The 16,913-nt window shown below is 38.9% G+C and overlaps 4 protein-coding genes across 7 annotated transcripts; 3 read left to right on the forward strand and 1 right to left on the reverse strand.

Moving 5' to 3' along the window:
- Nucleotides 1-4,906: 4,906 nt before the first annotated feature.
- Nucleotides 4,907-8,925, forward strand: mad2l1bp (MAD2L1 binding protein). The gene is made up of 3 exons (XM_063875548.1): nucleotides 4,907-5,322; nucleotides 6,140-6,408; nucleotides 6,790-8,925. Exons 1-3 carry the CDS (start codon nucleotides 4,938-4,940, stop codon nucleotides 7,315-7,317), a joined length of 1,182 nt encoding a protein of 393 aa, XP_063731618.1. The 5' UTR covers nucleotides 4,907-4,937; the 3' UTR covers nucleotides 7,318-8,925.
- ephx5 (epoxide hydrolase 5) lies at nucleotides 7,648-11,120 on the reverse strand. 4 transcript variants are annotated; one of them, XM_063875546.1, is made up of 10 exons: nucleotides 11,001-11,120; nucleotides 10,851-10,903; nucleotides 10,537-10,750; nucleotides 10,246-10,426; nucleotides 9,922-10,131; nucleotides 9,717-9,846; nucleotides 9,200-9,411; nucleotides 8,478-8,586; nucleotides 8,239-8,364; nucleotides 7,648-8,129 (listed from the first exon to the last, which is right to left on the reverse strand). In XM_063875546.1, the coding sequence occupies exons 2-10, from the start codon at nucleotides 10,871-10,873 to the stop codon at nucleotides 7,928-7,930; spliced, it is 1,407 nt and encodes a 468-aa protein (XP_063731616.1). In that variant the 5' UTR covers nucleotides 10,874-10,903; nucleotides 11,001-11,120; the 3' UTR covers nucleotides 7,648-7,927. The 4 variants fall into 4 exon arrangements, with proteins under 4 accessions (XP_063731616.1, XP_063731617.1, XP_063731614.1 ...); XM_063875547.1 differs by having other exon boundaries at nucleotides 10,851-10,908; nucleotides 11,001-11,090; XM_063875544.1 differs by having other exon boundaries at nucleotides 10,537-10,903; nucleotides 11,001-11,107.
- A 52-nt stretch (nucleotides 11,121-11,172) lies between these two features.
- On the forward strand, nucleotides 11,173-13,361 carry cst3 (cystatin C (amyloid angiopathy and cerebral hemorrhage)). Its single transcript, XM_063875550.1, has 3 exons — nucleotides 11,173-11,460; nucleotides 12,407-12,517; nucleotides 12,967-13,361. The coding sequence occupies exons 1-3, from the start codon at nucleotides 11,260-11,262 to the stop codon at nucleotides 13,039-13,041; spliced, it is 387 nt and encodes a 128-aa protein (XP_063731620.1). The 5' UTR covers nucleotides 11,173-11,259; the 3' UTR covers nucleotides 13,042-13,361.
- Nucleotides 13,362-13,813: 452 nt separating this feature from the next.
- Nucleotides 13,814-16,434, forward strand: si:dkey-76k16.5 (uncharacterized protein LOC566887 homolog). The gene is made up of 5 exons (XM_063875549.1): nucleotides 13,814-14,347; nucleotides 14,444-14,551; nucleotides 14,633-14,753; nucleotides 15,606-15,738; nucleotides 15,858-16,434. Exons 1-5 carry the CDS (start codon nucleotides 14,273-14,275, stop codon nucleotides 16,255-16,257), a joined length of 837 nt encoding a protein of 278 aa, XP_063731619.1. The 5' UTR covers nucleotides 13,814-14,272; the 3' UTR covers nucleotides 16,258-16,434.
- Nucleotides 16,435-16,913: the final 479 nt, after the last annotated feature.

Consider the following 16,913-nt stretch of genomic DNA (forward strand, 5'->3'; position numbering starts at 1 on the left):
CAACCAATCAAAGTACTGGACAACCAATGAGGCGGAACAAACTATAAGGCGCCAAGTAGCCAACAATGATACCACGGGTAGTTTCGTTTGGATTTAAAAACTGTAAGGTGGTCAACAAAAAAAGAACTGCAGTCTGTAAAACAGGCGGGACGAAGATAACAGACGGAGACGCGACAACTTCCAGCTTCGTTCGACATTTGAAGTTGCACAAAGAACGGTAAGTTTTGAATGAAAGCCAACACTAGCTTATTGGCTAATTGCTAGCTAGCTACATATGAGACTGTAAACGTCACCTTGGCTTACGATCACGCTAAACTGTATCTCCTGTGGGTTCATTAATCGATAAGTTCACTATTTTGCACTTTGAGCCCCCTTTCTGGGTCGTCTTGGATGAAATAGAAATGTTGACGATTGGGTCCAGTCTCCAGCTTTTAGCTCATTTGGAATCACCCCCTGCTTCAGAATGGTTGGCTACAGGCATTCATAACATTGTCCTTAAAACAACCCTAAACATTAGTTTTCAAAGATGAGCAACTCACCGAGTGGTAAGTGGTGGTCGTAGTTGTTTTTAAAAAATATATCGGCGAAATATTTGGTTTCCATCCGTGTTAGTTGCTATTGTGGAACTAGCTATGTTTTCAGATACCTCACTGAGTATAGGCTATTAACTTCCGCTTGATATTTGGAATACAAAATGGCAAATTAAACACGACAGAAACTGTATTTCGCTAAGACCCTTGTTTTGGAACATCACCACTAACCAGTGACCACTCGGTGAGTTGCACATCTTTGAAAACGAACGTTTAAGGTTGATTTAAGGACCGCTTTATGATTCTCTCCAAACGGCTTCAAGATGTCCACCAACTCCTTCAACAGATTCCACTCTCGTGGTGTGAGTGACAACTCCTTATGCCCAGCCTTTTCTAGAATGGCACAGAGCTTTAGATGATCACACTGGAGAACTGCCTTTACTTGCCTCAGTGTTGAGTTCCATCTTGTGTTGACTGTAGCAGGGACGCCTTTCTGTTCCCCAAATTCACTATCAAACACATCTTTGAATGTTGTGCAGCAATGAGCTAAGTTTTGATAATTTGGAAAGAGAAGGACATGCCACTTTTGTTTCTTACAAACAGTCTCCCACCACCAGCGGAAGAGCATGCGCAAAACACTGCAGGGGCTGTTTCTTTGCCATAGCAGCATCTACCGTTTGCTGTTCTTCCAGGGTTAAGTCACACCAGAGATCAGGGTCATCAAGATGATCTCCGTCATCATCATCTGTGCTCCAGTGGAGCGAGTGTTCAGCCATGGTGGCATCATACGTCCCCATCGTGCACAAATGACTGACAGATTTTTGGCCTATTTGATCTTTTGCAAATGCAATGCAGCATAGGGCACAACTCTGTTCATTGTCATGTTCATGACACTTCACATCTAGTCCCCTTCCAGACACGGCGCGCGCTTGCCCTCACACTTTTTTGGGAGTGAGGATATCTTGTATAAAGTGGTGACATGTTTGAAAATGTTAAGGTTACACTTAGGTTTTGAAATGAGTTAAAAAGACTGAAAATATTTTTTATAAAGTGGTAACACATTTGGAAAAGTTACATTCAACTGTTTTTGTGATCCTCCAAAGACATGTTTTTAAGTTCAAGGCTAGATTTAAGTTTTAAGGTGTAGAGTGTTTTGCAAAAATGAGGTTCAAGGTTCAAGGTTTTATTTGTCATATGCACAGCAGATACAGCGTATATGTTGGCAATGAAAATCTTATGTCGCGTGCTCCTCCAACAACTCAACATACATGGTGCAAATAAGATAAATAAAATAGTGCAAAAAGAGAGAAGAATATTTACAATATCAACAATCAAGATTTGAGGATGTGAAATATATACATATGTGGAATACATTGAGAGTATTTAAATACTTTACTCTGTGGAATGCGGAGGTATGGACAGATGCATATATTATGTATAGCAGATGTATATGGCAGATATGTATAATATATAGATATGTGTACTATAAACAGATATGTATGGCAGATGTGTATATATATATATGTATATATATGTATATGTATATATATATATATATATATATGTGTATATATATATGTGTATATATATGTATATATATATATATATGTGTGTATATATATATATGTATATATATATATATGTATATATATATGTATATATATATATATATATATATATATACAGGGTGCGATTTGTAGGGGGGGGATGGTGAGGATTTCCCCCCCTCTGGTTTTCCTATCCCTACCTCTGCTAAATTATTTTTATCTCCGGTGGGGACAAGGATTTCCCCCCCTTGATAGCGATGAATGCAACTTAACTGCTAGCCTACTTAAACTCTTGAAATCTAACGATCTTCAGTGTCTTTACATCAGAGTAGGCTATTCAGCAGCCTTCTGGCAGACGGTGCATATTTCTGAACGTCATCGAACACAAAAACATTGTAACATTTTTGTGCGGGAACTTCGCAGGAAAAACAGCGCTGAACCAAACATGAAACGCGTTCAGAGCAGCATATCATCTTACTTTACAGGACCCATTTGCAGAATTGTGGATAGAAGAGGGCCGAAATGCTGCAGACAATGCCCCGATAGGAAAAACGAAAAAGCCACCACAAATTTGTCACCAGAGCCGACTGTTTACTTTGTCTAGTTTTCCAGACCTGTCCCTGAGTGTTGACAGCACGTTGTGCTATTTAGTGAATTATTTTGAGTGTTTGATTTAAGTTAATTGGAGGGTCTTTTCATGGAGAGCATTGATGCTTTTCTATGGTGCTTTCTGCCTGTTAGTGCGTACGCATGTTTTTGTGACGTTGAATAGAAATCCATGTATGGGTTATTAAAAGTTTTGCCATGTTGTGATGGGGACTAATCCACGGACCCGAAAAAAGGGCCTGTCTACTTTTTGCGTTTTTTTCTCCCTAGTTATGCAAGTTAAAAGTCCAATGTTCTTGTCTATGAATAAATAAAAAAAAACATCCCCCCCTCTGTTTTTTTGTCAAATCGCACCCTGTATATATATATATATATATATATATATACATATATATATATATATATATATATATATATATGTATATATATATATATATATATATGTATATATGTATGTATATATATATATATATATATATATATATGTATATATGTATGTATATATATATATATATATATATATATATGTATGTGTGTACTATAAACAGATGTGAGTAGACATTCACACAGCTCAGGAGTTCAGTAGTCTTATAGCCTGTGGTATAAAACTGTCTCTGAGTCTGGTGGTCTTGGTCCGGATGCTGCGGTACCGTCTGCCAGACGGCAGCAGACAGAACAGATTGTTGCTGGGGTGATGGGGGTCCTTTAATATCCTACCGGCCTTCTTCCTACACCGCTGGGTGTAGAGGTCCTCCATGGATGGCAGCTCCGTCCTGGTGATGTGCTGAGCAGTTTTCACCACCCTCTGTAGAGTCTTACGGTTGAGGGCGGTGCAACTGCCATACCAGGCGGTGATGCAGCCAGTCAGGATACTCTCGATGGTGCACCTGTAGAAGTTGCAGAGTATCCTGGAGTCCATGTTGAACTTCCGCAGCCTGCGGAGGAAGAAGAGCCGCTATCGAGCCGTCTTGGATATGACCCTTGTGTGATGTGTCCATGTCAGGTCCTCACTGATGTTTACCCCAAGGAACCTGAAGCTGCTGACTCTCTCCACAGGAGTCCCGTCGATGGTGATGGGTGTGTGTGCCTCTCTCTGCCTCTTCGTGTAGTCCACAATCAGCTCCTTTGTTTTGCTGACGTTGAGATGGAGGTTGTTGTCCTGGCACCAAGATGTCAGGGCTCTGACCTCCTCTCTGTACGCTGTCTCGTCGCCGTCTGTGATCAGGCCGATGACGGTCGTGTCGTCAGCAAACTTGATGATGGTGTTGGAGCTGTGTGTGGCCACGCAGTCGTGCGTGAACAGGGAGTAGAGGAGAGGGCTGAGCACACAACCCTGAGGGGCTCCGGTGTTGAGGGTCAAGGTGGAGGATGTGATGTTCCCCATCCGCACTGCCTGGGATCTGCCCGTCAGGAAGCTCATGATCCAGTCACAGAGGGCGCTGTTGAGCCCAAGGTCCCTGAGCTTAATGATGAGCTTGGAGGGCACAATGGTGTTGAATGCTGAACTGTAGTCAATGAACAGCATTCTCACATAAGTGTTTCTCTGGTCCAGGTGGGAGAGGGCAGTGTGGAGGGTGAGGGAGATGGCATCATAGGATCTTTTGAGACAGTTATAGTGCAATAAGCAATGGAAATACAATGTCAGCACTTTCTGTGGAAATTACATTTGCCTTTGTTTATTTCAAATGTGTTTGAACAATGTTCTTGGTTTGATAAATATATACAGATCTTAAAAGCATACATGATTTGTGTAAATATTATTTCTCCGTTGTTAAAAGGACTCGAAAGCTGGGGAAAAAATCCGCAGGCTGCTACATTATAACAACATAGAGTTCTACACACATCAGATGCTCGGTTTTCACTGCATATTGTGTTAATAAATCAATGAATTATTGTTTATTAAATTAACATCGACGTAAAATTTGATTTGAATGTTAAAGAGTACACTATTTAAATGCGTAGTTAAACTTTTCATATGAAATAAGTGTATTTGTCAGTGATGTTCCAAAAAGCAAGCTTTATAAACACGATTCGGCTTTAAAAACAGCTTTCACGCCTCACAAGAATCAACCTTTATATAAAAACATTCATAAATGAACGTGATTTGATGTATTTGTTAGCACGTTATAGTGGGACCAAATGTATTTTCAAAGGAGAGCTGTTTTTCGGTTTTTTTATTTGTAACGTGAACATAGCATCGTCGTCAAACCATTTTTCCCAGGATGCATTGGGCACGGCGGGGACATTCAAAACAATGGCAGGCGTATCGAATATATTTAAACCAACATTTAACTCTGAAGTAATGGAAATCCCGTCCGCTATTAACAGCGCAGGTAACGTGATAACGAGGCGCCTGTCGTTTTCTTCGGAAACAGATTGTCTCACGCTGGAGGAACCAAACATGACATGTAAAGTCCTAACGTTACAAAGTGTTCCCGACTACACAAATTCATGCGCACCGTCTGCGGAAGTAGCCCAACAACTATCTACAGCGGCCGTAAACACATATTCTAACGCGAAAAGTGAAATAGAGTTAAAAGATGCCTCCCCTAACAATCGACTTAATTCAAAACAGCAGAGAGTAAACAACTCCGATGACAAGGAAAACGCCGCTTCACCGTCCACACCAAGCCCTCCTGGTGAGTCACATCAGTGAGACATTATCAAAGTACTGCATATTCAAGACAGACATAATATTATCAAGTAACTTAGTATTTACTAAGCAAATTAACCTACTGCTGCACTGAGGTTCAGTTTTAGGTATTTCTTCGACATTTTAAGTTAAAGTTTTTACTCCATTGCACTTTATGGCAAAATAGGGTACATCTGAACGATTATTCAACTTTATAATATTAAAGAGTGAGATCATTATCTGATCCCAGTGTTGATCCCAAATGTATATGTGTATCTTCTTTCTGTTTTTTTTGTCATTGTTAACTGAATTCATTTAGGTTTTAGACAAAATAAGACCTATAAAGGTTCTTTTGTAAACTGTAATAGTCATTATTTAATTCCAACCTTAAATTAAAAATGTTGGCTAATTTTTGCTTACAAAAAAATTAAGGTCAACAGAGATAATACTATGCAGCACTATACAGTAAAAAGTCCTCATCCTGACCAGCTGGACTAAAATGCTGCCTACATATTGAGAAATAAAAAGTTTAACATGATGACCTAATACAAACTGTATACATTTGTAATTTAGCTACACTTTAAAAGCAGGACTTTAACTGATAACTGATTTAACTGACATTTGCTATTGTTGCCTATGAGAGTATCTGAGTAATTCTTCCACTGCCGACAGACAGCGGTATGTTAAGTGTTTGTGGAAATTTGGACAATGGCTTTATAGGAATACTGGCCTTGCTAAATTTCATCACCTTTAACTAGCTTAAATTGGGCAAGACCGGTCTGTTGCTCACCCTAATGACATTATTCTGGTTCTTATTTGGACAGATAACAACCAAGAAGAGGAAACTTCTGGTCAGAGCAGTGTGACTGCCTGTCAACAACTCCGTAACACAGAGGACAGCGATTTGGAGTTGATGAAAAGTGCGCAGGACGATGGCTGTGTGAACGTGGTTTTCCCCGGCACTGTAACTCAGGAAGGCTGCTGCCGCTTCGTCAGTGAGATCCTCAAGTGCATTCTCTATCAGAGACAGCAACTGCCCATGACATATGACCAGCTGGTGTACTCCCAGAAGAAACAGCAAGCCTCCATGCAGGTGAATAAGGAACATATATGTGTGCACCTCAAGATTCAAAGGCTTTATTGTCATGCAGCTACAGCGTAGTTGCTGACAGAGAAAATCTTAAAACCCAAGCTCCTCCAAAAATGCAACATATATTATACCATGAAGGAAATAAAGCGAGAAATTGTGCAAATAATATAATGGTACAAGTAAAATTCAGAATTAGGTAAATGATATACAGGTAAACTAGAATTGGATGAAACGGAATACAAAATGAAATACTGTATATTGTACTAGAATATACAGACATGGCAGCCATATACATGGTTGCATTTTGCACAAATGTTAACAAATTAAGAAATGATAAGGATTTGAGATTCATTTAAAATGTTTGTTGAATGTTTTGCTTTTCAGGATGAAGACATAGTAGGTCGAAGGCAGGTGCAGGCTGCAGACGTGGGCTGGCGCAAGTGTCAGCAGACCCTTCGGGAGCTAGAGGAGGTGCTGCAGCAGCTGGAGGTGCTTTTCTCCCTCAGCAGGGTGCCCCGCGTGCTGCTTCTAATGGGTGGCTCCATCATCCTACCCAAAGAGCTGTATGAGATCAACATGGAGGCCCTGGTGTTTGCTGGTGGAGATAAAAATCTACGGGTGTCCGCATGCTTAAGGCAACTCTTCCGGACTCTGTTTGTGGCCGACCTTTTGTCTGACACCAGACCGGTTCATTTGATTCCTACCACCGTCTTGGTACTGGCCCACAGGGACTGCGGCGTAGGGTGGTTCCACCCTAAACTACAATTTAAAGTGCCAACCCGTGTAAAGAACAAAATTATTGCTCTGTCTACTGATCCCAGCACCTGCAAGGGGCCAATGGCCCAGGGGTCAGACTGGCAGGATTATGTGTGGTTTCAGGCACCCATGACCATCAAGGGCTTTGGCAAGTGACATCAAGAGTTGGGAAGCACAGTCTGAGATGCGGCTCTCTTTTTTGAGCCGGTTTCCTACAATTTAATGTTATTGGTGAATAATGAGTGAAATGTTTTCTACTTGACACTTAAAAACAATAGTGTGTTGTGTAGCAGTGAGGTTTATCATCCTTTTTATCCTCCTAAGAAAGAGAGAATGTGTCATTAAGAACCTTTGTTGACACAATTTCTGAGATATTTCTGAAGAATGATTTGCAGATAATTCTAACACTTGCTAATTGGACATCAAACATAAAACACATACATTGTGCAATATATTTTTCAAGAACTTAATGTCTTTTTAAAAATGTTGTTTTTAATCTTTTTAATTTCTTTAATCTTATCTTTAGACAAGTGACAGTATCATCTGTGTATGTTTTTACATTTTATTGAAATATGAAATAGAGTTAAACAATGCTGTCATTTTTGAAGGCAATCAAGCCATGAGATGCATTGTAGTGTGGAAACGATCTTAGGAAAATGGAAGTGCATTTTAGTCCCATTTGGTATGAATAAACAACTTTTAAATAACGGCAAACTAATGAACAGATGTACCATTATCACGTTTGTGTGTAAGCGCATTAGCAGAGTCAGAACTTCTCCACTTTTTTCACAAACTGGACAAAGTCGTTGGCTAGCAGCTGGGGCTCCTCAAAGGCAGCAAAGTGACCGCCTCGTGGCATGTAATTGTAGGACTGGATGTTTCGATACCTAATTTGTGCCCAAGACTTTGGGCAGTGGAACAGCTCGTTGGGGAAGGCAGCAAGTCCAGTGGGTACAAATATTCCTGTCCTAAAAAAACAAGAGGAAACCTAATCAGAGGTATGACATGATAGGATAATAAGGTTGTCAAACTTGTAAAACAAATGAGTTTGGATAGTAGGGGCATCTAACTACATACTTTGCATCCACTCTGTTGTTTAGATTTTCCTTAAAGTTCTCTTTGTAGAAGCGCATGGAGGAGACGATGGAACCTGTGGTCCAGTAGATCATGACGTTTGTCAGGAGGTCATCCAGGCTGAATTTCCTGTTTGGATGCAGACATTATTTAATAAACAGCCAGCAACAATCCCTTAAACTTTGTTGAATCTATCATACAATATGTATGCCTAAAAAGCTCCACTTAATTTTGTCTTGTACCTCTCCAGCCCACCGTCCGCTAGATCTCTGTTCCTGTTATCAGTCCAGGTGGAGAACTTCTCCAGGATGTAGGCCGCCAAGCCTACAGGAGAGTCATTCGCTCCACAGCCTGTTACCACAAAATAAGATATTAAATAGTTGGTTCAGATGTATAGGAGTTATATGAGTTACATATCCTGAGTCAGTATATTCAGATTTTAAGAATTGTTCAGCAAAACCTATTTTAGACCGTAAAAATACTCTACTCCTTTGACAAAAAAAAGTTATTTTACCTTATAGAACAGAGAGGTTGCTGGTGTACCGCTGCCACAATCGGTTAGTTTGTGGTACTGAGTGACTGGTGTGTTAAATGATCAGTTTGGATTCACCAGGTGAGGTCAAGTAACAGTTTTTGCCAATGGAGTATAGTGGCTTAATGGAGGCATACACAGTAAGTAACATTTCTTAATGCTCTTAATGTCTTTCATTTTGTTGAACTTTGAATAGCCTTGTGTTGAAAGGTGCTATCATAAATAAACTTGCCTTGCCTTCTACAAACTGAATATGGATAAATACTTCATACAACTCCACTTCAGAACCATAATTTAAAGGGCATAAAGAAATAGTCAACTGAGATAACAAAATACTAACAACAGTTTGCTTTCTTCAGGTGGTTTGTCTTTGACCTGTCAGCGGAGTCAACATGTCATCAAAATGTGTCACTTGGATGTGCATGTCCCCACCTGCAGTGTCTGGTTTAGTGGCCTGGATGTGTAAGTAACCGCTTTCCTGCAGCATTTCCCAGACATTCTTCTCAAAGAAAGGGAACAACCGGTCAACATCTTCCCGACTCAAGCCCACGAGGAAGGGCAGATAAGGACCAATAATAAGGGAAAGCATCACTTTAAACCCTTTGTTTGACATACACATGTTTAAGTGCAGACCTTTCACGCACCTGAAAACAAAAAAAGGTCAATTTAAGCTCAGAGTTTTGTCTTACAGGATTTGAATCTGTATTAAGTTACAAATTATAGAAATGCTAGTTTTGATCAGGTGTTTTCTTTTGGAAACATGAGCTTGTTTTCTCCAGCCTACAGGAATTTGTAGTGTTGGTCAATTGTGAACTTTGCACACAGCAAACACTGTTTCACAATTTCTGTAAGAATGTCACAATGCTCCCTTTTATTAAAAAGTGGGTGGAGGAAATTCTACTCAAGTGATACAACTTGAGGCATGTTATGGCTTGTTTTTCTGTCTTACTGTGGTTTCATCTGTGCCATGTTGGTGGTGATGAGAGAGCCCCAGTCTCCACCCTGCAGATAGAACTGGGAGAACCCTAAACGCTCCATCAGTGTCAGGAAAATTCGGGCAGCAGCAAGACTGTTAAATCCTGAAAAGATACAAGAAACACATCTGTTAATCTGCTGCTCTAGGAAAAATACATACATTATTTAGAATCCTCTACCTTGTTTATGAGAGGCTTCTGAGAAACCGTAGCCAGGGATAGATGGACAGATGACCTCAAACACAAGACCATCCTGGTTCTCTGTGAGAAGTGGCATCATTTTGTAGAACTCGTAGAAAGAGCCAGGCCAGCCGTGAACGAGCATAAGAGGCAGAACCTTCTGGTTATCACGGTGTGGTGGTCGCACGTGAATGAAGTGCACATCCAATCCTGCATCAAAGCAAAAAGCATTGGTGCTTAAAGAAAGTAAATAGTGCGAGGAATGAGTTTTAAACGTATTACTCAAAAGCAATGCCTGTTTGTTTAGCTTGGGGCTGTGTGTACCTTCAATTTTGGTTTTGAAGTGTGGATACTTGTTAAGCACTTCCACCTGCTTTTTCCAGTCAAACGTGTGTCTCCAATAGGAAACCACTTTCTTGAGATGTGTGGAGTTGAAGCCATACAGGAAGCAGCTATCTTCCAAAGGATCAGCATAGCGGGTTCTGTCAATGCGCTCATGAAGGTCCTGTTGATTAAGAACACTGTTTATTACATGTCATAAACATGTTTCTGTCTTAATGGTCCTTTAAATATAGTTATTAATGAATAAACAGTTGGTTAAGAGCTCAAAAGGACCTCTATCTCTTCATCTGAGGTTTGCACTTTAAAGGGATATATTTTATCATCCTCTGACAGTGGCTTCTCTCCTGCTCCCCACCATCCTTCACCAAGGGGGATACTTCTGACTTGTCTTCTCTTCTGCACCATGTATGCCAGTATGCCCCCTGCTGCCACTGCTGAGCCTATTAGGAGTTGCTTTTGGAAGGCATCCAAGCTGCAGAACGTTCCCCTGCAGAGTGTGGGAAAATAAGAAAACAAACTCATGGAGATTACAGATCTATACTAAGTATAAATATTTATCAAATCGGGGGATTAGTCGCATATCCTACTTAAGAACCTGGAGTCTTTCCATTGCGCAGTTCCAAAGGTGAGTTTTTTCAACCTGCGCTGGGCAGAGGTAAAAAGTTTCATTTTCTGCATCGCCCATCGAATTTTTTGCAGAGCATGCCAAAATTCAAACAACATGCGTTTCAACATACCTTGGTTGCCTCTTAAGTTTTGCTTCAGATAATGTAGGAATGTGTGGAAGTGGAAAAGGCTCCTACGGGAGTCGGCGATGAACAAATCGAAAACACTCGCTACTGGCTGAAGTAAAAAGAACAGGGAGGGGTTTATGTTGCAGATTTTGATGATTGGCTGCGAGAGGTGTCAATCCGCGTGAACAAGGCTGCCTTGTTTATTTAAAGCGAGGAGACGTCGAGCTGTTGTTTTGTGGTATTGTTTGTTACAGTAAGAGATATGATGTGGAAGATTGTCCTCCCTGTTCTTGCGGCGGTTTTCGCCGTCGGCTCAGCAGCTTTAGTCGGGGGGTTTACAGACATTGATGTCAATGACGATGGGGCTCAAAATGCCCTCAACTTTGCTGTCGTCGAACACAACAGGCAATCCAACGACATGTACCTCAGCCAGGTGGCAGAAGTGGTCGGGGTGAAGAGACAGGTTGGTAAACCTTGAAATTGGGCTTCCGAATTTCTTAAAATTGATTTTACAGACATGGTAAATTCAAGATCCTTATGCAACCGTGGTCTTGGGCCTGCTTTTACGCCTGCGCCCATTAGGCTAAATCTTTCCTTTTCCCTACGTAGCCACATAAAGGCGCAACAGCAGAGGTGGGAGAAGTACCGCTAGCTTGTATTTTGAGTTAAAGTAGAAGCCCTAGTGTTTGAATACTCTGTTACAAGTAAAAGTCCTGCATTCAAAATGTTACTCAATAAAAGTAGAAAAAGTATTGGCATCAAAATATACTAAAGTACTCATGATTCAGATTGGCCCATTTCATAATAATATATATTATCTGTTTTGATTATAATATATATCTGTAATATGTATAAAGTGTTTATCAAGCTTGGAAAGTCGAGCTAGTTTTTATTTATTTCTTTTATATCTGTAGCTTGTGAGTTTACTCCAGATGTAACTAAAGTCTTTAAGTGTTGATTTATATTTCACATACTTAATCCAAAATCTGCAAAGTAACTAAATGTACAAAATAAATGTAATGGACTTACTAACTTGAGTAAATGTACTTTACACCACTGTACAACAATGATCTTTTCCCTATTTATACACGGATACTGGCAGTAAACAAGGGATTTAGACTTAAGCAACATGGAGCCTTTGAGCTTAAACACCACAATCCAATCAAATCCCATCATGTGAGGTATGGTTGTTTGTTAGATGGCATGGAAGTCCGTCAGAGCTTTTAAAAATAAAGAAACTACACGTTAAGATAACCTGGTCATGATAATTGTTTACATTTGTGGTATGTGTTCTTTTAAACTTTGGTGGGATGTAATGGTTTTTGCCTTGGTTCTGCATTGCTAAAAGGCTTTATCATAAAGGTTTTCAATGATTTTTATTTTCAACAACATCCCACTTCTTCTTAAAGGTGGTTGCTGGTTTGAAATACATCATAACTGTGAGAATGGCGAAGACCCCCTGCAGAAAGGGCACTGCAAACGAAGTGTGCGCCATCCACCAAGACCCAACAGAGGCTCGGGTAATGAATGTATTAAGAGGCTCCAACCTCAGCTTCATGAAGACACAATCCTCAATGTATTTATTCATTGGAAGCTTTTAGAAACAATATTTAAATGTCATACAATAGACCCTGTATTGCTGTTTTCAACAACAGACCACAAACTTTCAGATTGTGAAATAATTTGATACTTCCCCTATATGAGTCATCAGTCTTTGTTTGTTGCTGTCTGCAAAGAGAAGTCAGGGATGGGAACTGGCTCCAATGAAAGCGGAAAATATTTGTTTACTTAAATACAATCTGATTCTTAATAATCAGGATCTTTGAACACAGGGAATGGGGGATGATATGTTTTGCAAGTTATGATTTTTGATCTTTGACTTTGATCTCATCTCAAAGTTTTAATGCTATATTCTGTGATACAATGCTATAAATAAATATATATGATGTTTTCTTTTTTTCCTCCTCAGCCCTACCAGTGCGAATTTACAGTGTTGGTCGTCCCATGGCGTAGTGAAATTAAGATGCTCAAGCAGAAATGCTAGAAAGAGAACTACATGGAACATCTCCAGTGTTGGAATTGTTTGCAGAATATCCCTATATCAGAGCAATGTGTTGTTTTTCTGTTAGATGAACCAGAAAAATGTCCATCTTATGCTTACGCTACTAGACTGTATGCTAAAACCAATAGCTGTAGACCTATCCTATACAATGTGTGACATTGACATTCATTTTAGAGGAGCAACTTTGTACTGCATAATCAATAAACCTAGCAAATACCAATTAAGTATGAACTGAACTGTTGATTAGGCTATTAAAACATGCTGTTTTGAAATGAAAATAAAGCATCTACAACCTATATAAATGTGTTCATCTGGAGAATTCAAATAGATATTAAGCTTTTGCTATCCAGGTCTCATGCATTACTTTGGTATGCTCTCCAAAGCAATGCATCAAAACCTGTTTGGTAAATATGGTTCCCCTAAATAAAAACATGTCATGAGTACTTTCTGAAGTCATGTTTTGTAACAAAGTATTTTCTCGGTCGATCTTGAGGCAAGAACATGTTTTTTCTATTTTCAATACTATAAAACTATTCAAAATTCTGAAACCAGCTAAGTCTCAGCTTGCTTTTTTGTTTTTTTTAGCTTACATTAACTGACATGACAATAAGATAAAAGTGTTTTTTAAGATGAGAATGTCTTTTTTTAACAAAAATATCTGGCTGCAGTTTTTTCCATCACCTCAGTAAAACATCCAACTGAAGATTCCTACACAATATGAGCTGACCTCTGTAACAAAATAAACATTCAATGTTCAAGTTAAATTTTTCTGGAGGTTTTAACGGATTTTTTTGTATCGGATTAATGCAACTCATCAGAGTACCGAGCATGAAACTAGAAATAGTTCTAAACTCTTGTCCCTACTCTGACTTTTATTTTGAAAGTTAATAGCGGATGTTTGAACTTAACAGTAGATCACTTACTAGCCATCAATGTTACAGCTTTATTTCATGATTTTTGAATTGGAAGCATCCTTACTTTGAATAATTTCACAAATGGGATGAAATAAAAATTAGATAAAAACGAAAGCCTTTATTTTCGGACAGGAAGTGTTTTTTTCTCTTTAAGTATAGACACGCCCATCTGGCATGAGTGACAAGCACATACCAGCACGATCGACTGTAAATGATTTACTAATGCTAAGACCATTTTTATTGACAGTGTGCAGTTAAACCAACACACAGACAAACTGCATTAGCTTCATTGCCGAAACATGAAGGTCCTGAACAAAGAGGAACTAAAGATTGCAGAAGGAGTTCTCCTGAAACACTTTCCCAGGAGTTTAAAGGTAGACGATAGGCTACAAACCGATATGTCAGCATGTAGTCGAAGTGCGTTTCTTCCTAAAATGACTATTATAGCTCTCAACGTCTCTTGTTTTCAGGTATACGGTTTCCTCTATGGCATAAACAGGAATAAACCAAGCACACTGGAGGTAATCGTTGATGCATGGCCTCATTTTAACATCATCATTTGTAGACCTGACCCAAAGGTGAGTTCAAATCCAATTGGAGAATTGGATAGATTGTTGACTTTATGGACATTATTTCAAGATCTAGTGCTTACTTCACAGAACAAGCGCGCTCTGGAATTCATGAAAAAAGTCACGTACTACAGCATGGATGACCAGATTTTAAGAAAAGTGCTGACAGAAGAGAATCCAATTGACTGGAGCACTTACTTTATTATTGGAGGTGAGTTTATATCACTGCAGACAGTGCTTGTTCACTCCACAGGCAATGCATGCCAGTGGTGTAATGTAACTACAGGTAAGTAAGCCTACATTTAACCAAATGCCTACTTATGTGCAGTTTAAATTAATCATAATATTTCCATTTCCTGTCACTTTTTAGTAATACTTTCCTGTCACTTTTTAGCAATACAAGTCAAAAGTAGCCTAAAAGAATGTACATTTTATTTCATTATACATGTATTATTTACAGTTTGTGAAGTAACCGTATTTTCTCAGTCCACATTTGTATACACATTTACTTTGAACTCCACAATATTCATTTGATATATTAAGTTACTGCTTTGCTTCATTAAAATATTCTATTAACACTACATGACCATAATATAATCTACGTTATTATGAAATTGGCCATTCTGCATGGTGAGTACTTTTGCGTAATTTATATATCTTTTACTTTAGTAAAACTTTGAATTCAGGGATTTTCTTGAGAGGAGAGTAATTCAACATATCTAAATGCAATTTTACTAGTTACAACTTTATGAAAACAAATTTACCCAGGATGATAACAGTTAACATACACTATTATGAAACTACCAAACAATATATATTTGAACTCCATCTAGGCCAGCTAACATTAACATGGTTGTTGGACATTAATACATCACTAATTAGGATCCTTAAAACCTACATTTTGATTGCAATCTTTACAACTGTAATACAGTCATTTTGCACTGGGGTTTTACTATTGTTCCTGAGTAAAGGGGGTGATAGCCGACATCATTTACTAATGGCTAAACTCTTGCAAAACAAAAATATCAGAATGGTTTTAACATGACTACTTTTTGTCCTGCAGGATTTGACATTTCCCATGCCCCCATCCTCAAAGAAGTATCTTCTAACAGAGGAATCAACAACCGATACTATACTGCAGTGCACCTTCTCTACTTGCCAGATAGCACCCATCTAGTCACACCAGCAGCTGACAGGTAAAGTCAGATCATTAATATGTACTTTTAAGGATATGTGTACACATTTGTCTCAAATCTGCAAGTGAAAAGTTAAATAATATTGATGAGGATGGTTATCATAATCTGATTCTCTGCAGTGAGCTTGAATCAAGGATTTCATCTCTTGACCTTTCCCATGTTGACTTGGTGAATAAAACCTGGAAGTTTGGAGGGAATAAGCAAGGTTACAGGAACATTGTAAACCTCATCAGCAACTTCCCATCATGCTGCATCACTGATGGCCAGGGTCAGCCGCTGTCCTGGATTCTGGTCTATGATTACTGTGCATTGGGCATATTGTACACTCTGCCGGAGCACAGAGGGAAAGGCTACGCCAAAGTCCTGGTCAGCACCATGGCCAAGAGACTCCATGCTCAGGGCTATCCGGTGTACTGCTTCATAGAGGAGGAGAACGAGACGTCCTACAAGCTCTTTAAAAATATGGGTTTCATTGAAGATCCCTTATACAGGGCGGCATGGTTGGAATTCAACTTTTGATTTTGTACTCACTGAGATATGTTTCATATCTGACATAATATGAGGTACATTTAGTTTCTTAGTGAATGAGTATGTGAGCAAACTATACATTTTACAAATGGTATATGCTCTCCAAAGCATTGCATCAAAACATGTTTGGTAACTATGGTTCCCCTAAATAAAGACATGTCATGAATACTTGTTGAAGTCATGTTTTGTAAAAAAGTATGTTCTCCTTTTCAAATTACCGTCAAAGCGTTAGCAGCGTTCCACTGACAGGTCAGTCCAGAGGCAAGAACATGTTTTTTCTATTTTCAAAATTCTAAAATAAATATTCACAGTATTCTGAAACAAGCTAAGAATATCTTTGTTGTCTCAGTCTAGGTATAGTAGCCTATATTCTTTTTAGACAGATGCATTGGTGATGATGGTCTACAAAAACAATAAATAATATACTGGACATCAGTGGTAGAAAGGTAACTATAAGTAAATGTACACAAGCACTGTACTTAAGTACAAATTATCACCTAATAAATTATGATGTATTGATCTAGAATTAGATCCTCATCAGTATAGCAGTATTTTAAATTACCCCCACATTTTCTAGCTTCAACACTGAAGTAGGATACTAAACATTAATTCATCAAATTAATTCGGTGAAATTATAAATCAGTAAT

This window comes from Eleginops maclovinus, chromosome 22, assembly GCF_036324505.1.
Source record: "Eleginops maclovinus isolate JMC-PN-2008 ecotype Puerto Natales chromosome 22, JC_Emac_rtc_rv5, whole genome shotgun sequence".
Classification (NCBI taxonomy): Eukaryota; Metazoa; Chordata; class Actinopteri; order Perciformes; family Eleginopidae; genus Eleginops; species Eleginops maclovinus.